Source organism: Hyperolius riggenbachi, chromosome 4, assembly GCF_040937935.1.
Source record: "Hyperolius riggenbachi isolate aHypRig1 chromosome 4, aHypRig1.pri, whole genome shotgun sequence".
In the NCBI taxonomy this organism is placed as follows: Eukaryota; Metazoa; Chordata; class Amphibia; order Anura; family Hyperoliidae; genus Hyperolius; species Hyperolius riggenbachi.
The window spans coordinates 380,118,028-380,142,270 of NC_090649.1; the positions used below are offsets into that span (position 1 = coordinate 380,118,028).

Sequence of the window (24,243 nt, forward strand, 5' to 3'; positions counted from 1 at the left end):
TCTGTTTACTGCCACTCTGTGTACCTCGCTCAGCCACACTATATAGCATTCTGTTTACTGCCACTCTGTGTCTGCTGGGAATAGTGGTACACCGCTCGCTCAGCCACACTATATAGCATTCTGTTCACTGTTCTGTGTCTGCTTGGAATAGTGGTACACCGCTCGTTCAGCCACACTATATAGCATTCTGTGTACTGTTCTGTGTCTGCTGGGAACAGTAGTACACCGCTCGTTCAGCCACACTATATAGCATTCTGTGTACTGTTCTGTGTCTGCTGGGAACAGTAGTACACCGCTCGCTCAGCCACACTATATAGCATTCTGTTCACTGTTCTGTGTCTGCTGGGAATAGTGGTACACCGCTCGCTCAGCCACACTATATAGCATTCTGTTCACTGTTCTGTGTCTGCTGGGAATAGTGGTACACCGCTCGCTCAGCCACACTATATAGCATTCTGTTCACTGTTCTGTGTCTGCTGGGAATAGTGGTACACCGCTCGCTCAGCCACACTATATAGCATTCTGTTCACTGTTCTGTGTCTGCTGGGAATAGTGGTACACCGCTCGCTCAGCCACACTATATAGCATTCTGTTTACTGTTCTGTGTCTGCTGGGAATAGTGGTACACCGCTCGCTCAGCCACACTATATAGCATTCTGTTCACTGTTCTGTGTCTGCTGGGAATAGTGGTACACCGCTCGCTCAGCCACACTATATAGCATTCTGTTCACTGTTCTGTGTCTGCTGGGAACAGTAGTACACCGCTCGTTCAGCCACACTATATAGCATTCTGTGTACTGTTCTGTGTCTGCTGGGAACAGTAGTACACCGCTCGTTCAGCCACACTATATAGCATTCTGTGTACTGTTCTGTGTCTGCTGGGAACAGTAGTACACCGCTCGTTCAGCCACACTATATAGCATTCTGTTCACTGTTCTGTGTCTGCTGGGAATAGTGGTACACCGCTCGCTCAGCCACACTATATAGCATTCTGTTCACTGTTCTGTGTCTGCTGGGAATAGTGGTACACCGCTCACCCGTCACTGTATAGCATTGTGCTCTGTGTCGCTGCTGGGAATAGTGGTACTGTATAGCATTTCTGTACTGCCACTGTACTGCTGCCAGTCAGCGTGTACTGTAAGGATAAGTGAAATGAGGAAGAAATCCGGTGAAAGAGGGAGGGGCAAGGGAAGAGGTGTTTCCCCTGACGGTTCACGTACAGGCCACAGGGGAGCACCCAAGAAAACCCACTCAATACCACCCATGTTGTCCAGGACAACAACCCTCACAAATCCAAAAGAACAGGACCAGATAATTACTTGGATGACCTCTCAAGCGTCCAGCAGTGGGTTAAGCAGCACCAGCACATCACGCACGAGGTCCGAGTCCTCAGCCAGTTACAAGGAGCCAGTGGGCACAAAGCTGACACAACCGGCAGCGACACCACGCACACAACTGCCAGATAACCAGTCCGATGAATTACCTCAGGACACAATGGGGTATTCGCAGGAGCTATTCCCAGCCCAACAAACTTCCACCTTTCAAAGGTCAATGGAGGAACAGCCAGAAATGTTGTGCCTGGATTCACAACCGTTAACTGTGGGAAATGTACCGCGCACTGAAATACGAGGCGAGTCCGAAGAGGACTCGGAAACCCAAATCCCAGAGCAATTTGGGCAGGAGGGGTTGCAATTGCAGGAGGTCGGCCGACAAGATCTGGAAGACGACGTTGGAGTGTGCTGCGCAGAGGTTGTTGTGGGGAGCTCTACTCCACGGCGGTGGCCCACAATGACATATGACGAGTTTGAGGAGATGGAAGAGGAGGGTATGGACAATGTGGACAGAGACCCAGATTTTGTTTGTGAACGAGAACATCGCCGTCGTAGCAGCAGCACAGATGAGTCTGTTGAAGAACACACTGCTGCACGAGTTCGCCTTGTGCCACAAGGTAGGCGGCGCGCAATTTCAGGCACCACAAGCGTGGAAGTTCAAGTGAGAGGCAAAAGAGGAGCAAACAGAAATCGCCAGCAAGGAGGCAGGTGCTCCAAAGTCTGGGCTTTCTTTGAAGACTGCACTGAGGATGTTACCATGGCGATTTGCAAGGTGTGCAAGACCCGCCTGAGCAGGGGGAAAAATATTAACAACCTCTCCACCACCAGCATGAGCCGTCACATGCTATCCAAACATCCCACTCTTTGGGCAAACGCGTCAGGACAGGGTACCAGAAACAACACTGCCTCCCTTGGGTTCACCAGACCCGCCTCAGCAGCAGCAGTAGCCCAGCCATTGCGTGGTTCACAACATTCACAAACATCAGACGACGCTGACACTGTCACTTTCCGGAGTAGTGCTCTTGAGGTCTCCCAGTGTTCATCAAACACAACAACCAACAGCCCTTCCGTGTGCAGCGCTACGGTTCAGTTGTCTGTGTCGGAGATGTTTGAGCGCAAGAGGAAATTGCCAGCAAATGACCCCCGGGCCGTGGCAGTAACAGCCAGCATAGCCAAGCTTCTGGCCTGCGAAATGCTGCCATATCGATTGGTGGAGACAAACAGCTTCAAGGGCATGATGTCAGTGGCCATCCCACGTTACGTGGTTCCCAGCCGCTACCACTTTGCACGCTCTGCAGTGCCTGAGTTGCATGAGCACGTGGTCAGCAAAATAACCCGAAGCTTGAAGAATGCCGTTGCCTGCAAGGTTCACCTCACCACTGACACCTGGACGAGTGCGTTCGGCCAGGGTCGATACATCTCCCTTACCGCGCACTGGGTGAACCTTGTGGAGCCTGGCAGCGATTCCTCACCTGCTACGGCACGGGTGTTGCCCACGCCACAAACAGCTGCACCGCCGTCCCTCCCACTGGATAACAGCAGCACCTACCTCTCTGACTCCTTCTCCTCCAACGCATCTCAAAGCTGTACCTCATCCGGAAACGCTAACCCAGCAGCAGTAGGATCGTGGAAGCAGTGCAGCACAGCTGTTGGCATGCGTCAGCAAGCGTTGCTGAAGCTAATCTGCCTTGGGGATAAGCAGCACACAGGGGAGGAAATTTGGAGGGGAATAAAGGAACAGACGGATTTGTGGCTGGCACCGCTGGACCTGAAACCGGGCATGGTTGTGTGTGATAATGGGAGTAATCTCATTCGCGCTTTAAGGTTGGCTAAGCTGACACACATCCCTTGCCTGGCGCACGTGATGAACCTAGTAGTTCAGCGGTTCCTGAGGACATACCCAGGCGTGCCCGATCTGCTGTTGAAGGTGCGTCGAGTGTCCAAACATTGTAGAAATTCCAGTACTGCTTCGGGGGCACTCGCCAAGATGCAGGAGCGCTTCAATCTCCCCCACCATCGCTTGCTGTGTGATGTCCCTACGCGCTGGAATTCTACGCTGCACATGCTAGCCCGCTTTTGCGAGCAGAAGAGTGCAGTGGTCCAGTACATGACGGCGCAGTACCGAGGCGCATCCGGCCAGCTGCCAAGCTTCTGTGGATCCGATTGGGCCAACATGTTGGACCTCTGCCAAGTCCTCCAAAATTTTGAGCAATCCACGTTGCTTGTGAGCAGTGACAACTCTTCAGTCAGCATTACCATACCACTGCTGTGTTTACTGAAGAGGTCGATGTTAAAAATCAAGGAAACAGCTGTCATGATGCAACTGGGGGAATCTGAAGGAGAAAACGATCAGCGTGATGGTACCAACATCAGGCCATCCGCCTCAGGGAACGCTGGCCCCAGCAGCTATGACGAAGAAGAGGAGGAGGAACAGCTGGAGTTGGAGCAGGAATTTCATGCCACCACTGACGAGGGCCAGAGCGGTGCACGTTGGACTTCCACAATTCAACGCGAATGGTCAGCAGAAGCAGACCAGGAGGAAGGTGACGACTATGATGCATCACAACAACTATCACAACGCTCACAAGAGGATGATGAGGATTCTGGTAGGACTCTGGCACACATGGCTCAATTCATGCTAGACTGCATTGAACGTGACCCACGCATTGTGCGCATTCTGGACAACACCAATTACTGGGTTTATACCCTTCTGGATCCACGGTACAAACACAATGTTCCAAAACTGCTTGAAGAAAGAGTCAGACAGGTCAAAATGGAAGAATACCAGCAGGCCCTTGTGGAGACTTTAGAGAGGAGATTGACATCCTCCCCCTCCTCTAGCCAGTTGTACGCAGACAGACTGACTTCCGCAAACCCAGGACGACCAGGAGGGCAGCAAACAACGCAAGCCGCAGCTAGTACCCAAAAGGGAATGGTATCGGCAGTGTCCTTGGAGTGGGAAAATTTTCTGACACCCATGCAGCCGCAGCCCACTGAACAGCAAGCGTGCAGATCCACCTCCAACACCGATCGCCTGGAGAAGATGGTCAAGGACTACATGTCAGATGGCGTAGCTGTGTCGAACCATCCATCTGCACCCTTCAACTATTGGGTATCGAAGCTAGACACCTGGCACGAACTGGCAATGTACGCAATAGAGGTGCTGGCTTGCCCGGCAGCCAGCGTTATGTCGGAACGCTGTTTCAGTGCTGCCGGAGGCATCGTCACAGATCGGCGTATCCGCCTCTCTACAGACAATGCAGACCGTCTGACTCAAATTAAAATGAATCAATCCTGGATTGGAAATGACTACGCAACACTCCAGGACCCCAACCAAGTAACATGACCAATGAACATCTGGGATGGTGTTGCGTTTCCGGGCCCTGTTTATTGAACCTCTCATCTGTATTACATTTATGACTGCATGGCGGCAAAAAGCATTGCTGCTATATCCGCACGCTTTTTGTCCACATGCAAGGCCTGGGTTGTTGTGTCTCACAAAGCGTGGCCTTCTCCTCCTGCGCCTGCTCCTGTTCCATCACGTCTGCTGCTGCTGGGTTAGCGTTGCCGCGTGGTCCCTGTTTATTGAACCACTTATCTTTATTACATTTATGACTGCATGGCGGTACAAAGCATGCTATCCGCACGCTTCTTGCCCTCATGCAAGGCCTGGGTTGTTGTGTCTCACAAAGCGTGGCCTTCTCCTCCTGCGCCTCCTCCTGTTCCATCACGTCTGCTGCTGCTGGGTTAGCGTTGCCGCGTGGTCCCTGTTTATTGAACCACTTATCTTTATTACATTTATGACTGCATGGCCGTACAAAGCCTGCTATCCGCACGCTTCTTGCCCTCATGCAAGGCCTGGGTTGTTGTGTCTCACAAAGCGTGGCCTTCTCCTCCTGCGCCTGCTCCTGTTCCATCACGTCTGCTGCTGCTGGGTTAGCGTTGCCGCGTGGTCCCTGTTTATTGAACCACTTATCTTTATTACATTTATGACTGCATGGCGGTACAAAGCCTGCTATCCGCACGCTTCTTGCCCTCATGCAAGGCCTGGGTTGTTGTGTCTCACAAAGCGTGGCCTTCTCCTCCTGCGCCTGCTCCTGTTCCATCACGTCTGCTGCTGCTGGGTTAGCGTTGCCGCGTGGTCCCTGTTTATTGAACCACTTATCTTTATTACATTTATGACTGCATGGCGGTACAAAGCCTGCTATCCGCACGCTTCTTGCCCTCATGCAAGGCCGGGGTTGTTGTGTCTCACAAAGCGTGGCCTTCTTCTCCTCCTGCGCCACCCTCCTCCTGTTCCATCACGTGTGCTGCTGCTGGGTTAGCGTTACCGGTCCCTTTTCCTGGAACCTCTTATATGTATTACATTTATGACTGCATGCCGACAAAAAACATGTTACCTGTGCAAAGAAAACAGACATTTCCCGCATTTAAAAGACAGTTTTCCCTTTGAAACTTTAAAATCGATTTTCTCAAAAACTATAAGCTCTTTTTGCTAATTTTTTTTTCCTCTTGTACCCACTCCCAAGGTGCACATACCCTGCAAATTTGGGGTATGTAGCATGTAAGGAGGCTTTACAAACCACAAAAGTTCGGGTCCCCATTGACTTCCATTATGTTCGGAGTTCGGGTCGAACACCCGAACATCGCGGCCATGTTCGGCCTGTTCGGCCCGAACCCGAACATCTAGATGTTCGCCCAACACTACTGGACACCTCTTTACCTTATGTGTTTGCATTACACCCCCCATGCCATTGAGGTTAGAGGGGCTACCTCTGGGGTCACATCAGAGAGAAACCTTATCCAATCCTGCTGGGATACCCTGAGTGGAGTCAGGATCATTGTCTCCACCTGCTGCAAGTGTTTGGTTACCCTTGTTATAACCCACCTTTGTGAGTAGCTTCTTTTTGCTATTATACACTATCCATTAGCTACTAACCTCCTGCACTATTTGGCCACTATTTGTCTCTGTGTCTTTTTTCCTCAGGGTGTCAGAACACCCCACTCTTCTATGCTCCATAAGAGGACTGCAATCTGGAAACTTGGGAATGCGGTGAAGATACCGACCTTATGGAACATTCTAGGTAGGGAGTGACATTTACATTTTTTCTAACTACAGGTTTGGTGACTATGGACTAATAGAATGTACTTTGAAAGAGCAGCTATCCTTGAAAATAGCGAAATATGCCATTGAAAATGTTTTCTTTTGGTGTTGAATAGCGCAGGGAAGAGCAAGAACACCTGCAAAGCTTCATTTCCTCATTTCCTGTTTTAAGTAGCCCTGTCATCAGAACACAAACCTCTTTTCAACAGCAACAAGGACATCAATAAAACCCTTACTAACAGATCAATACTTTCTCACATAATTCAGATAACATGTCTTTATTGCTGTATATGTTTTTCACTGTCAAGATCTTGCCGATTTTTAACTCTTTTCAGTTCGAATCCCTCGCCTTTCTCTCCAAACAAGTTAAACACGGAAACAGGAAATTTCAAAGCTGGAGGCATCTGCTATTTTATTTCTGGCACTAAAATTTCCATTTATAGCCACAATTAACATGGGCACTTAATGGGCAGCCAGTCTTCTGCACCACCAAATATTTATTGTAATTTGTAATATGGCACAGGCATCGCCGCTATCAGCGGGTTTGGGGGGGGGATGGTTAAGGTTGGGCGTAGGTGGGGGGGGGTCAATTACGGTTGGGCTTCTTTGGGCATGTCATTTAAGCATTAGTGGGGATAAATGTCTAGAATTAGACAGTGGTGGAGGAAGTCGATTAGGGTTAGGCATTGGCGGGGGGATGGTTAGGGTTAGGCATTGGCGGGGGGATGGTTAGGGTTAGGCATTGGCGGGGGGATGGTTAGGGTTAGGCATTGGCGGGGGGATGGTTAGGGTTAGGCATTGGCGGGGGGATGGTTAGGGTTAGGCATTGGCGGGGGGATGGTTAGGGTTAGGCATTGGCGGGGGGATGGTTAGGGTTAGGCATTGGTAGAGAGATTGCTCATGTGAGAGTAGGGTTAGGTTAGGCGATAGTAAAATCTTGAGAAAATAACCAATATTCTCACTGTCCAATAGAATAGTATCAGTAATTTTACTGATATTCTACTAGCAGCTATTTCCGGTGCCCACATTTCCGAGGCGCCTATTTTGCATGTATGCTTAAATGTTACTGAGTGCACAGTTCAGCAATATTTTTTATAAATTTGCTCATTTACATTACCTGGAGAAGTGCATTGCTTGATTATCTGCAATATGGAAGTAAAAGTCTGTGGTGTGCTTCATTTCATCGGTGTGCCCAGTGGTTTCAATCCAGTGCCCTATTGGGTAGCAATATGCACCATCCACTATGTTGTTTTCATCATAGTCACAACATCGGTCATGGTGGGGCCCGTTACCTAAGAATAATGAACATATGAAGCAGAAAAAAAACACTGTATAAACACTGAACTCCTCATCATTAGACATAGAGAGATGCATCAGATATGTCAAGGTGTGGTTTTAAAAAGGCAGTATATACTCAGGCACTACTAGATATCTCATCACCATGCTTGCACTTAGTTTTGTAACGTTTAAACCAAATTCCAGAAATTTTAAAATGTTTCAACAATCCTTCCTGGCTGCTGTAAAACTAAGAAACATTTTTAAAACAGTCTAAATACCCTTTTTGTCTAAAAATGCAGTTATGTGAAAGCCTCTCTCCCCCAGTTTCCAGGATTGGGCACTAACACAGTATCTACAGGGTTAATGACATGCTTCATATTGCCTTATGGGAGGAGGCATGTCCTGGACTGCCAGTGTGTTTGACCTTGCATGACAGTCTAGAGTTTTGGGAAGAAATGGTAACATGACCATAATTTCTGAGGAAAAAAGGAATTATCGTTAAAGTCTATACCCACTTTCCACAATTATGACACAGTCCTGACAAAATCATCTCTATAACTTTCAAGTATGTACACATGCCCAGGATGATCAGGATCTTGCTATTCCCTCCTTCCTAAGGAATGAATGCGCCATTGCAATCAAGCTGGATAATGCGAACACTTCCTCCTTTGTGCATATTTAAAATGCAATAACACTAGCAAATGTGAATTTTGGGGTGTGTTTCACACAGAGTTATATACTGTCATAATGGTTTCCATCAAGTGTGGTGAAAAAAAATTACAGCAGCAGAATAAAGTTGAAAGATTATATTAAATAGCATTCAATGACTTGTTTAGTGATAATTGCATATGTCATATAGATTTTCGTATTAAAGTAAAGTAATGCCCACAGTGATTTCACTTTAGAAACAATCCCATTACTGTGAAATCGAGCTGAAAAGTTTGACAATATTGAAGCAAAATGATCCACATTCAATGATTGTTTTAGGTTCTTTTGCAATTATTTAGCGAGTGCACCTACGTAAAAAACATGATAACAATTTGAAGTTACCTTAATAGAAGAAGGAGATCCACACTCAAGGAATATGTTGACTCAGAGCTCTATTCAGTCAATAGCATGCACTCAAAGGAGCAAACGCCCTAACACGTTTCACATCAAACAATGCTTCCTCATGACCCTATGAGTAAGCAGTGTTTGAAGTGAAACGCTTTAGGGCTTTTGCTCCTTTATGTGCATGCTATTGACTTAATACATACATGAGTCAGTATATCCCTAGAGTGCGGATCTCCTTCTGGGTTCTTGGATCACCTGAGGCAGGAAGCCTTTGATGAGTGCACCCTGTCTTAGACGCTTACTCCAAAAGTCTGTGTTACCTGAGCCACCGTCTTCTTGGATTACCTTAAAAAAGATACCCTTTGTATTTTCTTTCTTGGCTGAATACATTTACAGAGCCCCCACTCTGCTATAGATTTGTGATCTTCATAGTGTGGGCATTATCCATTTTTCAAGTATGAGCACCTACTATTACATTCTAGTGGTATTAACAATTAGGAGTGCTAGGCAGGCATATCTTTTGATGGTAAGGCTATTCTTGTCCATTGGACAGTTAATTCCATTTGTAATGATTTACAATACAGGGTGGACCATTTATATGGATACACCATAATAAAATGGGAATGGTTGGTGATATTAACTTCCTGTTTGTAGCACATTAGTATATGTGAGGGTAAACATTTTCATGATGGGTGGTAACCGTGGTGGCCATTTTGAAGTCGGCCATTTTGAATTAAACTTTTGTTTTTTCAATAGGAATAGGGTCATGCGACACATCAAACTTATAGGGAATTTCACAATTTAAAGGCCGGCCCTGCCAACAGTCTTGGAGGGATCTATCCAATGTGGGTTAGTGTCAGACCAATAGCAGTGGTTTTGTTTGTTAACTTCACCATTCACATAAAAGTTTGCCTCATCACTGAACAAAATATTCTGCGTAAACTGAGGGTCCTGTTCCAATTTTTGTTTTGCCCATTCTGCAAATTCAGTGCACCGATCTGGGTCATCCTCGTTGAGATGCTGCAGTAGCTGGAGTTTGTAAGAGTGCGATTTGTGAGTAGCTAATATCCGCCAAAGGGATGTTCGAGTAATGCCACTCTCTAGTGACATGCGGTGCTACATTGTGGGCTCTTGCTGAATGAAGCTAGAGCAGCCATTGATGTTTCTTAATTAGTGACAGATTTCATGCATCCACATTTTGGCAAATCCAACACTGAACCAGTTTCACAAAACTTAGCAAGCAGTTTGCTAACTGTAGCATGGGAGATGGGTGGTCTCGTAGGGTGTCTTGCACTGAAATCTGCTGCAATGACCCGGTTACTGCATTCACTAGATATCAACACAATTTCTATCCTCTCCTCACGTGTTAATCTCTGCGATATGTCAATGGCTGTAAACAAAGAGAAACTTGTAAATAACTCATGAAAGAATAAAGTTACGTTAAAACCAAGCACACCATGTTTTTTTTTGTGTGAAATTCCCAATAAGTTTGATGTGTCACATGACCCTCTTCCTATTGAAAAAACAAAAGTAAATGGCTGACTTCAAAATGGCCACCATGGTCACCACCCATCTTGAAAATCCCCCCCCCCCACCACATATACTAATGTGCCACAAACAGGAAGTTAATATCACCAACCATTCCCATTTTATTAAGTTGTATCCATATAAATGGCTCACCCTGTAGAATAATATGACTGTGCATGTACCATCTGTCACGGACGGTTGCGTGGCCGCCGACGGCGTCCTTGAACCGCCTGTGAAAAATGCGATCGCAATCGATTTTCTGCATTGATTGTGATTAAGATCGATAGAATCTGGATTGGTTGTGTAGAGGCTACTTGTAGCAACCTGGAGTCTCTCTTCCTTTCAGTGAGTTTCTTTTCATAAGAGCAAGTATGCTCACTGAAAAGACCTGCGATTTGTAATTAGCTTATGACTAGGATCTGGGCCTTCACAGATCTCATGCTTAGATGTTAATTAGCCAGAGGTGTAAAACACCAACAGTCTGTTCAGCTACAGGAAGCTTTCCCAGCCAGGGCTCAGACTTCCCGGAGCCATTTAGGCAGATTAGGAAAGCATGGAGTTATGATTTTTTGCATATTTACAGACTACCGTAAATAGGATAGTTATAAGAGCGGTATCATTGGATTTTTAGAGTCGGGCTGAATCTTTTGATACCAGGCTAGAGGGGCAAGGGGCCTCTACAACCAAGTTATTAAACTTCTCAGGAACTGGACCCCCTACCCTAATCAAGTCTGATGTCATAGGAAATGTCATCATCTGAGTAATATTAATCTGTTATCAGCGCCACTGTGGCATTTATCGTTTTTGAGTTACAGCGTTGTATGAGTTTAAACCGGAATCTCTCTCCAAGGACTTGAACTATTGTTGGTTGGTAATTCAGAGGGGGCAGGCATTGCCACACCCCCGAACCAGCTTCATCAAAAGCACATTGCCAGCAGGCGGACCTCAGTCCTCCAAATTCCATTTTTATGAGAGCCTTTCTGCTGCTAGCCAGGGGACCATGTGGTTAGCGGCCATCTTGTTTGGACTTTGAACTGAACTGAAACAAAGGAACTTTACAAGTTTTCCCAGAAGGACATATTTCCACGAACTAAGTATTTTCTCCCTTTTTTTTTTCATACTGGCTATTAATGTTTCTATAATTGTTGATTTTAATGATTTTCTGTATATATTAATTATTTATATTGCATTTTAATAAAACGACGCTAGAACGTCCTTTTGTTATTCAGCTACCCTGCTATTTAGCCACACAAACTGAACCTGGTCTCTGAAGAGTCGCTACTATTGTCGCTAGCTAGACAGAATAGAGTGTGTTTAACCGTTTTTATTTGCAGGTCTATTTAAGGTTTTTGGGGTTGGGGTAACTAGTGCGCTCCTCAGATCACAAGCTAAACAATAAATATCGGTCCCGGTTGCCTGGTGCGCTATGATCAGCAGGGGTGTAGACCCTGAAAGCAATAGAATATATAAAAGTGATGGTAGCGCTCGGCAGGTCTTAAAAATCACCACTTTGGGTCAGATGTCACAATTCCTGCTGTACATTTAAATGGCATTAAACATCTACCCATAAATGGCATCAGGGCTACATACTATACAAATGCTCTATTATCCTAATGAAAATAACACTTGCAGAACACTCATAACAGTTCCCGGTCGCCTGTATGTAAAGAAGGGGGTTAAAAACACTTTCCCAGTAATATGTTCCTTAAATGCAAAAGTCCACACTGGTGTCTTATAGCCAAAACACCTATATCAGATGAATTGGCAAAAGTCCTAGTTTTCACGTCCCAAAAGTCAGAATTGCTTATAGTCGAGCGGAATTTCTAAATCACCATGCCTTATCCTCATACAAATGATAAACGTGCTCACCAGATCCAAGTGCCAATCACAACAGTTGGCAATAATCGCGTTTGGCCCAGCCTGTATATCCAATCTTCTCAGCCGTATTCCCAATGGTATATGCAAGGAAAGAAAACACGTACTATGGCATAGTATGTTTGAGATTTCTCACCCAAACGTGCACCACACACAAAACGACTAACGTGACCCAGCACCTTAATCTCCTCCTCGTGTGGGGGCTGTTCAAAAGTACTAGCCTCTTACCATGTGTTATGGCTGACCCAATCTGACCAACATGCTCGCTTGTATTTCACGTTTTGCCTTGACTCCATCCAAGTAATAGTAATGCCTTAGACTCAAAGAGAGGCTAACATAGCGTAATATTGTTTTTATTCCAAGTAAAAAAGGTTAAAATTACACTCGCAATTCTGCAGATAAAAATGCGCATATCAAGTAAAATCCTCGTGGCCTGGCGTCTCCTTCCGTGTTAGAGCTCCGCCCTACTAGTTTCGTCAATGATGACTCATCAGGGGCATGGCCTTACAGCGGAGGAGACGCTTTTATATACAAATTCGTTCACCATGCGTGTTAAGGTGCCGCCCACCTCTACGTAATAGGGGCGTTTAGTATACTCGTGACCTCCTATTATAGTAACCCATTAAGTATTCCAACATCATTTTCAATGTTTACCCGCTCCTCCCACCCCATTCGCCCCCAAACAGCAGTAAGCTAGCAATTAACATGTTGTCAATAACTTCCTCCGCATTAACACGGACAAAGTGATGCTCATATTTCCCTCTATGACCTAACCCACCAATCACACGGCTCAGACAGCAGCGGCGGATCACACCCAATTCAGCTGGGAGCCTCCCCCCACCATTTGCCATATCAACTAGCTGGAACGCAGCATGCGTGTCAAACAGCCTTCCTGAAACGGCATGATCCTTACTTACGGATCACACGGGCAGTCCATATCTGTCCTAGTTAGCATAACACTCATCCTCATTCTTGCCATCTTGAACTGGCTTAGTGCGTCTGCTTCTGCGTACCCCATTAAGTTATTAACCAAGCTAATTCCGTACAAGTCGAAACAGCTACAAAATAACCTCCACACACAACCCAATTTAGAACGCTAATATCTAATAAGGAGAGCAATGGGCCTTCCTTATGCCTCTAGATGTACTCAATGGTCACAACCCCCTAATTATACCTAATTTTCCATCCATATTTATCATAATATTACCAGTGTGCCCACCTTAACACATCATAGTGATCACAGTGTGCAATCATGACAACTTTAGTATTCACCCTCTCCCCAATGCTCCCATAATATTCTAATCATCAGAAATAAAACAATTCATATCCAATTCTACATTCAACCCCCCTGGTTTCATAGTTTTAAGTTCATATATCCAACGTGTTTCCATCTTAGAGATCTCTCTAATTTTGTGGCACCCCCTCCATTTTGTGGTTAGTTTCTGCACCCCCTGAAAAGTCAAATGGCTGGGGTCCCTAGCATGTGCCTCATCAAAGTGTTTTGACACACTGTGCCCCTGAAACCCCTTCAATATATTATTGATGTGTTCACCAACCCGCGATTTCAATGCTCTTTTGGTTCTCCCCACATACTGCAGTACACACGGGCACCCTAAAAGGTAAACCACATGTGAACTGCAGCAGTGTATGAACTCTCGGATCCTATGGCTCCTACCAGTCACTTTACTGGTTATCACCTTGTCCTTGATTCCATGTGCTCTTTCACACGTGGTGCATCGTCCACATGGGAAGAAACCAACCTGACCCCATGCATCAGTTTTATTCTTAACCTTTGGACCCTCTATGTACGTCCGCACTAATTGTCTCTGTAGGTTGTCTGCCTTCCTATAGATAAATTTAGGTTTAGCCGGTAGTGCAGCCCCCAGGACCGGATCATTTCTCAGAAGCCCCCAATGCCTCCTAAACACTTTTTCAACCTCCCTATACTGGGAGTTATAGTCCAAAAGGATGGCATGCTCATAGCTATTGTTCACGGGGTTGTTTATCCTTCTTTCTGCCAAGAATTGTTCTCTCTCGCTTTGCAGAATAACTTCTGCTGTTTCCTCCAGCTGGCTCCTACTGTATCCCTTCTCCACAAATTTATCAATCAACATTCCTGTTTGCATGAGATAATCGGTGTCTTTAGAACAGTTCCTACGGATTCTGCAGAACTGCCCTTTAGGGATATTCTGCAACCACTTGGGATGATGACAGCTGCTGACCGGTATGTATGAGTTTCTATCTGTCTTTTTGAAAAAGGTTTTAGTACCTATTATTCCATCCCTCCTCATAATCACAATGTCAAGAAAATCCAATTCATCCTTTCCACTTTTTACTGTAAGTAGGATCCCCAGCTCATTCGTATTGAGCCAGTCAACGTATTCATGTAATTCATCCTCTGTGCCCTCCCATATCCAAAATAAGTCATCAATAAAACGATGCCATTTGCTAACCCTACTGCTTTCAGGGCATGCCAGGATCCTTCTCTCCCACTGATCCATGAAGATATTGGCCACGCTCGGTGCATATTTTGCCCCCATGGCGCATCCAAGTATCTGTAGGAAAAAATCTCCATTGTACCAAAAATAGTTGTGGGTGAGGGAGAAATCAAGCAATGATAGAATAAACTCAATCTGTTCCCTCCTGATCATTCCTTGATCCAGGAGGGCTTGTTCCACCGATCTCAATGCTTCCCTATGGGGAATAATTGTGTATAGTGAAGTGACGTCTGCCGTCACTAATAGACTATCTTCATCAATTCGAAGCCCATTGGTGGTCTGGAGGAAATGCTTCGTGTCTCTCAGCAAATGGGGTAATGTCTGCACTACCGGCTGTAGAAACATGTCTATATATTCTCCTATCCTTTGATTTAAAGATCCTATACCGCTAATAATAGGCCTACCAGGGGGGGATTGGAGGTCCTTGTGGATCTTTGGGTTGATGTACATGACTGGAATCCTGGGGGCATCAATCATCAAGTACCTAAACTCCGCATCTTTCAATATTCCCTGTGTGAGCCCCTCCCTTAGAATTTTTCTCAGGGTTTCTGTGTATTCCCTCGTTGGGTCTCCCCTTAATTTCTTGTATGTAGTGCCGTCATCAATAATTCTTTGTATTTCTTGCTTATATTGTTCTACATGCATGACAACCACCCCTCCCCCCTTGTCGGCCGGCCTAACAAGGATTTCCTTTTTCTTGCTCAACTGCCCAACCTGCTCCAGTTCCATATTCTTTTTCTTACTTTGAATACCTTCAAGATCCTTGAGCACCATATTCTTAAAGTTTTGGATGGTTCCATCCCTGGTCTGATCTGGGGGGTTGAATGTAGATTTATTCCTCAGAGAGGTATGTGTAAACTCACTAGAAATCCCTCCCCTATTCATTCTGGCGGTAGGTCCTTCTTTAGATAAAAAATATTTTTTGATATTCAATTTCCTAGCAAATTTATGTACATTGATGTATGCATCAAATTTATTCAAGCCCTGTGCAGGGGCATACTTTAAACCCTTATCAAGGATCTTCATCTCTGCACTGGTCAGTCCAACCCCACTAATGTTGAAAATACCTTTTCCTATCACTCTCTTCTTCTTTTCTGATCTGCCTCCTCTTCTTCCTCGTCTATTTCTCTTTTTCGGGTGTTCCTTATATGGTATTCTACGTTCTCCCAGTGATTCCTCCCCCCACCCCTCCCCCCTAAAAAATGATGTTGTACAGTTTCCTCTGTCTCTCTATTTAAAGGTTCATAACGGTTGTATGTGGGTGGGTAATTTCCCCATCTTTCCCTGATCAGAAAAGAAGAAGAGAGTGATAGGAAAAGGTATTTTCAACATTAGTGGGGTTGGACTGACCAGTGCAGAGATGAAGATCCTTGATAAGGGTTTAAAGTATGCCCCTGCACAGGGCTTGAATAAATTTGATGCATACATCAATGTACATAAATTTGCTAGGAAATTGAATATCAAAAAATATTTTTTATCTAAAGAAGGACCTACCGCCAGAATGAATAGGGGAGGGATTTCTAGTGAGTTTACACATACCTCTCTGAGGAATAAATCTACATTCAACCCCCCAGATCAGACCAGGGATGGAACCATCCAAAACTTTAAGAATATGGTGCTCAAGGATCTTGAAGGTATTCAAAGTAAGAAAAAGAATATGGAACTGGAGCAGGTTGGGCAGTTGAGCAAGAAAAAGGAAATCCTTGTTAGGCCGGCAGACAAGGGGGGAGGGGTGGTTGTCATGCATGTAGAACAATATAAGCAAGAAATACAAAGAATTATTGATGACGGCACTACATACAAGAAATTAAGGGGAGACCCAACGAGGGAATACACAGAAACCCTGAGAAAAATTCTAAGGGAGGGGCTCACACAGGGAATATTGAAAGATGCGGAGTTTAGGTACTTGATGATTGATGCCCCCAGGATTCCAGTCATGTACATCAACCCAAAGATCCACAAGGACCTCCAATCCCCCCCTGGTAGGCCTATTATTAGCGGTATAGGATCTTTAAATCAAAGGATAGGAGAATATATAGACATGTTTCTACAGCCGGTAGTGCAGACATTACCCCATTTGCTGAGAGACACGAAGCATTTCCTCCAGACCACCAATGGGCTTCGAATTGATGAAGATAGTCTATTAGTGACGGCAGACGTCACTTCACTATACACAATTATTCCCCATAGGGAAGCATTGAGATCGGTGGAACAAGCCCTCCTGGATCAAGGAATGATCAGGAGGGAACAGATTGAGTTTATTCTATCATTGCTTGATTTCTCCCTCACCCACAACTATTTTTGGTACAATGGAGATTTTTTTCCTACAGATACTTGGATGCGCCATGGGGGCAAAATATGCACCGAGCGTGGCCAATATCTTCATGGATCAGTGGGAGAGAAGGATCCTGGCATGCCCTGAAAGCAGTAGGGTTAGCAAATGGCATCGTTTTATTGATGACTTATTTTGGATATGGGAGGGCACAGAGGATGAATTACATGAATACGTTGACTGGCTCAATACGAATGAGCTGGGGATCCTACTTACAGTAAAAAGTGGAAAGGATGAATTGGATTTTCTTGACATTGTGATTATGAGGAGGGATGGAATAATAGGTACTAAAACCTTTTTCAAAAAGACAGATAGAAACTCATACATACCGGTCAGCAGCTGTCATCATCCCAAGTGGTTGCAGAATATCCCTAAAGGGCAGTTCTGCAGAATCCGTAGGAACTGTTCTAAAGACACCGATTATCTCATGCAAACAGGAATGTTGATTGATAAATTTGTGGAGAAGGGATACAGTAGGAGCCAGCTGGAGGAAACAGCAGAAGTTATTCTGCAAAGCGAGAGAGAACAATTCTTGGCAGAAAGAAGGATAAACAACCCCGTGAACAATAGCTATGAGCATGCCATCCTTTTGGACTATAACTCCCAGTATAGGGAGGTTGAAAAAGTGTTTAGGAGGCATTGGGGGCTTCTGAGAAATGATCCGGTCCTGGGGGCTGCACTACCGGCTAAACCTAAATTTATCTATAGGAAGGCAGACAACCTACAGAGACAATTAGTGCGGACGTACATAGAGGGTCCAAAGGTTAAGAATAAAACTGATGCATGGGGTCAGGTTGGTTTCTTCCCATGTGGACGATGCACCACGTGTGAAAGAGCACATGGAATCAAGGACAAGGTGATAACCAGTAAAGTGACTGGTAGGAGCCATAGGATCCGAGAGTTCATACACTGCTGCAGTTCACATGTGGTTTACCTTTTAGGGTGTCCGTGTGTACTGCAGTATGTGGGGAGAACCAAAAGAGCATTGAAATCGCGGGTTGGTGAACACATCAATAATATATTGAAGGGGTTTCAGGGGCACAGTGTGTCAAAACACTTTGATGAGGCACATGCTAGGGACCCCAGCCATTTGACTTTTCAGGGGGTGCAGAAACTAACCACAAAATGGAGGGGGTGCCACAAAATTAGAGAGATCTCTAAGATGGAAACACGTTGGATATATGAACTTAAAACTATGAAACCAGGGGGGTTGAATGTAGAATTGGATATGAATTGTTTTATTTCTGATGATTAGAATATTATGGGAGCATTGGGGAGAGGGTGAATACTAAAGTTGTCATGATTGCACACTGTGATCACTATGATGTGTTAAGGTGGGCACACTGGTAATATTATGATAAATATGGATGGAAAATTAGGTATAATTAGGGGGTTGTGACCATTGAGTACATCTAGAGGCATAAGGAAGGCCCATTGCTCTCCTTATTAGATATTAGCGTTCTAAATTGGGTTGTGTGTGGAGGTTATTTTGTAGCTGTTTCGACTTGTACGGAATTAGCTTGGTTAATAACTTAATGGGGTACGCAGAAGCAGACGCACTAAGCCAGTTCAAGATGGCAAGAATGAGGATGAGTGTTATGCTAACTAGGACAGATATGGACTGCCCGTGTGATCCGTAAGTAAGGATCATGCCGTTTCAGGAAGGCTGTTTGACACGCATGCTGCGTTCCAGCTAGTTGATATGGCAACTGGTGGGGGGAGGCTCCCAGCTGAATTGGGTGTGATCCGCCGCTGCTGTCTGAGCCGTGTGATTGGTGGGTTAGGTCATAGAGGGAAATAGGAGCATCACTTTGTCCGCGTTAATGTGGAGGAAGTTATTGACAACATGTTAATTGCTAGCTTACTGCTGTTTGGGGGCGAATGGGGTGGGAGGAGCGGGTAAACATTGAAAATGATGTTGGAATACTTAATGGGTTACTATAATAGGAGGGCACGAGTATACTAAACGCCCCTATTACGTAGAGGTGGGCGGCACCTTAACACGCATGGTGAACGAATTTGTATATAAAAGCGTCTCCTCCGCTGTAAGGCCATGCCCCTGATGAGTCATCATTGACGAAACTAGTAGGGCGGAGCTCTAACACGGAAGGAGACGCCAGGCCACGAGGATTTTACTTGATATGCGCATTTTTATCTGCAGAATTGTGAGTGTAATTTTAACCTTTTTTACTTGGAGTAAAAACAATATTACGCTATGTTAGCCTCTCTTTGAGTCTAAGGCATTACTATTACTTGGATGGAGTCAAGGCAAAACGTGAAATACAAGCGAGCATGTTGGTCAGATTGGGTCAGCCATAACACATGGTAAGAGGCTAGTACTTTTGAACAGCCCCCACACGAGGAGGAGATTAAGGTGCTGGGTCACGTTAGTCGTTTTGTGTGTGGTGCACGTTTGGGTGAGAAATCTCAAACATACTATGCCATAGTACGTGTTTTCTTTCCTTGCATATACCATTGGGAATACGGCTGAGAAGATTGGATATACAGGCTGGGCCAAACGCGATTATTGCCAACTGTTGTGATTGGCACTTGGATCTGGTGAGCACGTTTATCATTTGTATGAGGATAAGGCATGGTGATTTAGAAATTCCGCTCGACTATAAGCAATTCTGACTTTTGGGACGTGAAAACTAGGACTTTTGCCAATTCATCTGATATAGGTGTTTTGGCTATAAGACACCAGTGTGGACTTTTGCATTTAAGGAACATATTAATGGGAAAGTGTTTTTAACCCCCTTCTTTACATACAGGCGACCGGGAACTGTTATGAGTGTTCTGCAAGTGTTATTTTCATTAGGATAATAGAGCATTTGTATAGTATGTAGCCCTGATGCCATTTATGGGTAGATGTTTAATGCCATTTAAATGTACAGCAGGAATTGTGACATCTGACCCAAAGTGGTGATTTTTAAGACCTGCCGAGCGCTACCATCACTTGTATATATTCTATTTGCAGGTCTAGACTTAGCCAGTCAGTGGGCTCCTCTGTCCCATGGTAACAGAGGTGGTGACAGTTAAACCCTGAAATAGTGTGTAATTTGTAATTACCATAACTCACAGGCTCCCTTCTAGTCAGTCTGCTGCCAAAATTCCAGCGGATTCTGCGCACTGATTGCAACCACAGCTTGCATGGTCTATGTGCTGAAACCGATTGGAAGGCATTTTGCGTTCCGGCCACTAGGGGTCCTGTGACACCATCATACCCAGAACAATGAAAACAACCAATAAAGAAGATCTAATTAGAGACCTTATGGGTTTCAATGTATACTGTGATATGGGCAAAGGACCAATTCCTTCAGGAAGTATAGAGAATTGATGATAGTTTGAAAAATCATGGCAGAGTAAGTCCAGGCAAGCAGCTGTACACAAGTATGCCCACATCTAAATATAAAGGTGCTGAAATAAACCCCACTTAAAGAGAAACCGTAACCAAGAATTGAACTTCATCCTAATCAGTAGCTGATACCCCCTTTTCCCATGAGAAATCTTTTCCTTTTCTCAAACTGATCATCAGGGGGCTCTGTATGGCTGATTTTGTGGTAAAACTCCTCCCACTGTGTGATGTCAGCACATCACTACTCTGATGTCCTGACATCACACTGTGGGAGCCATATTGCATTGTGGGAAATAACAGCTGTTTCCAACTGCCAAAAAAGCAAGCAGCATCTTCTTCCAGTGACATCACCTGCCAGCAGTAAAAATGTCACCATGTGATAAATGTCAGAATGTACATCAGGGAGAGGAAAGACTTTACAATGCGCAAATGCTGGCTAAATTATGTATACACAATTATTGTAAAATTAAGCACTTTTTATTACATTATTTTTACTGGAGTTCCTCTTTAATACAGACATTATCTCAATAAACATTGTACATAAGCATTATGCATGGAAGGATTGCTTCTACAAGGTTTAAAGAATGGAATATTGCGATCACACTAATCACAGATATAAAAAAAAAAAAAAAGCGCCCGGAATGCACAGATCTGAAGTTTAAGGAAAACAACATCTAACATAACAGAAAAGCTACTTTCACACTGACACATTGCGCTGGACAATGGACAATACAATTACATAGCAAACACAATGTGGTTATACACTAATTTAATGGTGCATTATCAGTGAGGTACAGCAGAATCCACTGGAATAACATGCATGATGAGTGCTGTGTGGTACTGCACAACTAGTGTGTTTACAGTTGCAGTGAAGCATACTTTTAACACAGGAGGCAATTATTCCCCTCTTCTGCATTATGATACTTTATTTTTACAGGATATGTCCCGCCCGAGTGCAGAGATTGAATAAGATGTAATGAGGCCCTAGGCAAGGTTGTAGATTTTGGTTGGTCCCCCTTGTGTTACTTTTGGTAAGCTTAAAGCGGATCAGAGATGAAAAACTAACTATAACAAGTAACTTGTCTATATATGTTACCTAAAGTTTAGATAGTTTAAACAGCATAACAATCTGCAAACAGCTTCAACAGAATATGATTATTTCATCCTGTGATACAATGAGGGCAGCCATGTTCTGTTTGTTACAGGCTGCTATCAGCTATCAGGAGATGCTATCAGCTTGCGTAAATTCAGTCCCCTCTCCTCCTCCCCTCTGCCCCTGAAATCAATGGCTAGTAACCTCCTCCTCCTCCTGCCCAGACTGAGCTCCTATAAGCCCTTGCTACATGGATCTGAGAGTGCCAAGGCCCAAAAGGAGCTGTGGGCGATGCTTGTTTAGTTTATAGGGAATTTGAGTATTAAAACAAAACAAAAAAAGTATTTGGCTTGAGGAATGCCCTATAAACTATATGAAAGGAACACAATTATGCAATGAGTAAAAGTTTATCTTGGATCCACTTTAAAGGGAGCCTGATGTGAAAGGGATATGGTGGCTGCCTTATTTACTTACTTTTAAACAATACCAGTTGCCTGGCAGTCCTCCTGATCATGTGCCTTTACTACTATTAGCCATAGACCCTGAACAAGCATGCACCAGATCAGGTACTCTGACCCAGCTAACTCAGGTTTTACTAGATTAGCCGTATGTTCGTTCCAGGGTTTTGACACAGACACTACTTATGCCAGAAGAACAGGGCTGCCAGGCCACTGGCATTGTTTACAAGGAAATCAATATGGCAGCCTCCATATCCCTCTCACCTGGGTTCCCTTTAAGTGAAGAGAGGTTAAGGAAGGTGGCAGGTGGGCCCCTTGACACCCACTAGGCCTCAAGCTCCTGCCTAGGTTGCCGGGTGGATGAGCCTGCTCTGCCCCAGTGTGAAAGTAGCCAAAAGCTCAACATGAAATTTAGGAATGAAGGAAAAAAATTGCTTGAGTTGTATGCCGTGTTGTAGCCTCCTTTTCAATTTATTTTAGTTGTGATGATAACACTTAGGTGATCTAAGAGGTTGTGAAAAAACAAACAAACCTATGTGAGCACCAACTCAATGAAAGAAATGACTGCTGACTGCTTGTTTCTTCTGGTCTTCCTCAATATGCTGCACACGTTTTACAAGACCTTTACAAATAATACTCAACGACTGCGCTTCAATTAGCTGACGATCCATCATTTTCTTGTAGAAAGTGACACTAATGGTTTTTAGGATTCAAATATTTACAAAGCTGAGCTTTCAGAAATTACAAAAAATCTCAATTCATTAATTCTATTCTTATTTTATGACAAAACATCCTCTGCTAAAGTAAAAAGGCAGTATTGCCACACAAAGCAGAAGTGATAACAACTGAGGTGTAAAGATCCAAGAGACTATATAACAGTTCAAGGCTGTCATCTTTTTTCCCTCTAAAGTGATTAAGAGACAGTGAACATTAATTGGAAACCAAATAACTGGGCACACAGACAAGAAAATCTTGCCACAGGCATCTCAGTGTATAAAATGAAGACATTTTGCAGTCTAGCCTGACAGCTTGCTTAAAACGAATGGGAACAATCTGGATCACTTTGCTATTATCTAGCTGTCTACAACAAAGGTCTTCATGGCAACTTCATTTTTATGGTGATTTCACTTACGTGTTTCATTGTAGCATTTCTCCAGAACCATGTTAGATAGGATTCAACAAACGTTTGCAAGAAGTGATAGTGCCTCTTGTAGCTAGAAAATGTTGTGCTGTTCATTATATGTGGGGCTTGCTAATAAGGAATCAGTAAACTGGGCATATTCCGTTTCACTACTCACTTACTGGCTACTGTTGGATCTGTGCGGATGCAGCTGGTGAAAAAAAAAAGAACAATAAAAGGGATATAAAATGTTGTGAAGTCTGATGGTAAAGAGCTGGGAAAAAACTCGGAATAAATGATTAATATGTGTCCCATACAGAACCTCAAAGCAAGTATAGCATGTTGACAGAGACCTAATTACTGTGAAGTTAATAAATGAATAAGATTAAACTTACAAATTAAAAACTTTTAATTTGTAACAATAAATAGTGTTATTATAACAAGTTCAGGTTCTGGCAATTTTGATACTGTATTTGAGCTGTGAAGCTATTGATACTCCCACCGAAGGTATCCTTACTTTGTCGCAGTGATGGGGCTTGCGTGAATAAGTGATCCTGAGGACTATGCTGATGGTAACTACTAGTAGGGCCTTCCTAGCCGGACAGGTCAAAATTGATTTTCCAGAGTAAATTGGATACCGTGGTCCTCCAAGTCTGGGGGTTGGGCTGGCAATGGGCTAACAACCTGTTCCCGTAAAAACCTAATTGTTAAGAAACCTTCAGAGAAATCTCGGAAATCGGTATGGATAAACAGCAGTCGACTTAGGAAACGGAACTTGGAATTTGCAATCGGATCATGGAATGTAAGTACTTTATTCGCCCCCGGAGCACAGATAAATTTATTAAAGGAACTTAAAAAATACAAGATGCAGATCACCGCCTTACAAGAAACTCGATGGATCGGAAAGGGCATCAGAGCTACAAAAACACACACAATATTATATAGCTGAAAGATAGTGGAAGTAAAGAGTTTGGAGTAGCCTTTTTAGTGGATAATGAATTAAAATCAAATATAATTGACTTTCAAGCTGTAAACGATAGAGTCCAAATTTCGCAACATAACTATCATAAATATACACGGCCCTACAGAAGATAAGTACCAAAACCTAAAGGACTACTTTTATGAAAAACTTGAACAGGTCTAATGACTTAAAAATGGTAGTTGGAGATATGAACGCTGAGATCGGGAAAGACAAATAATACAGAGAAACAATAGGTAA

The 24,243-nt window shown here is 44.2% G+C and overlaps 1 protein-coding gene across 2 annotated transcripts in view; it reads right to left on the reverse strand.

Annotated features, from left to right (window-relative positions):
- The window catches only part of EPM2A (EPM2A glucan phosphatase, laforin), a 138,304-nt gene that overhangs the window by 24,181 nt on the left and 89,880 nt on the right, over positions 1-24,243 (reverse strand). For both annotated transcript variants that reach the window (XM_068279566.1, XM_068279567.1), the window contains exon 3: positions 7,553-7,727. In XM_068279566.1, coding sequence (XP_068135667.1) covers positions 7,553-7,727 — 175 coding nt within the window. The remainder of the gene's footprint in view (positions 1-7,552; positions 7,728-24,243) is intronic.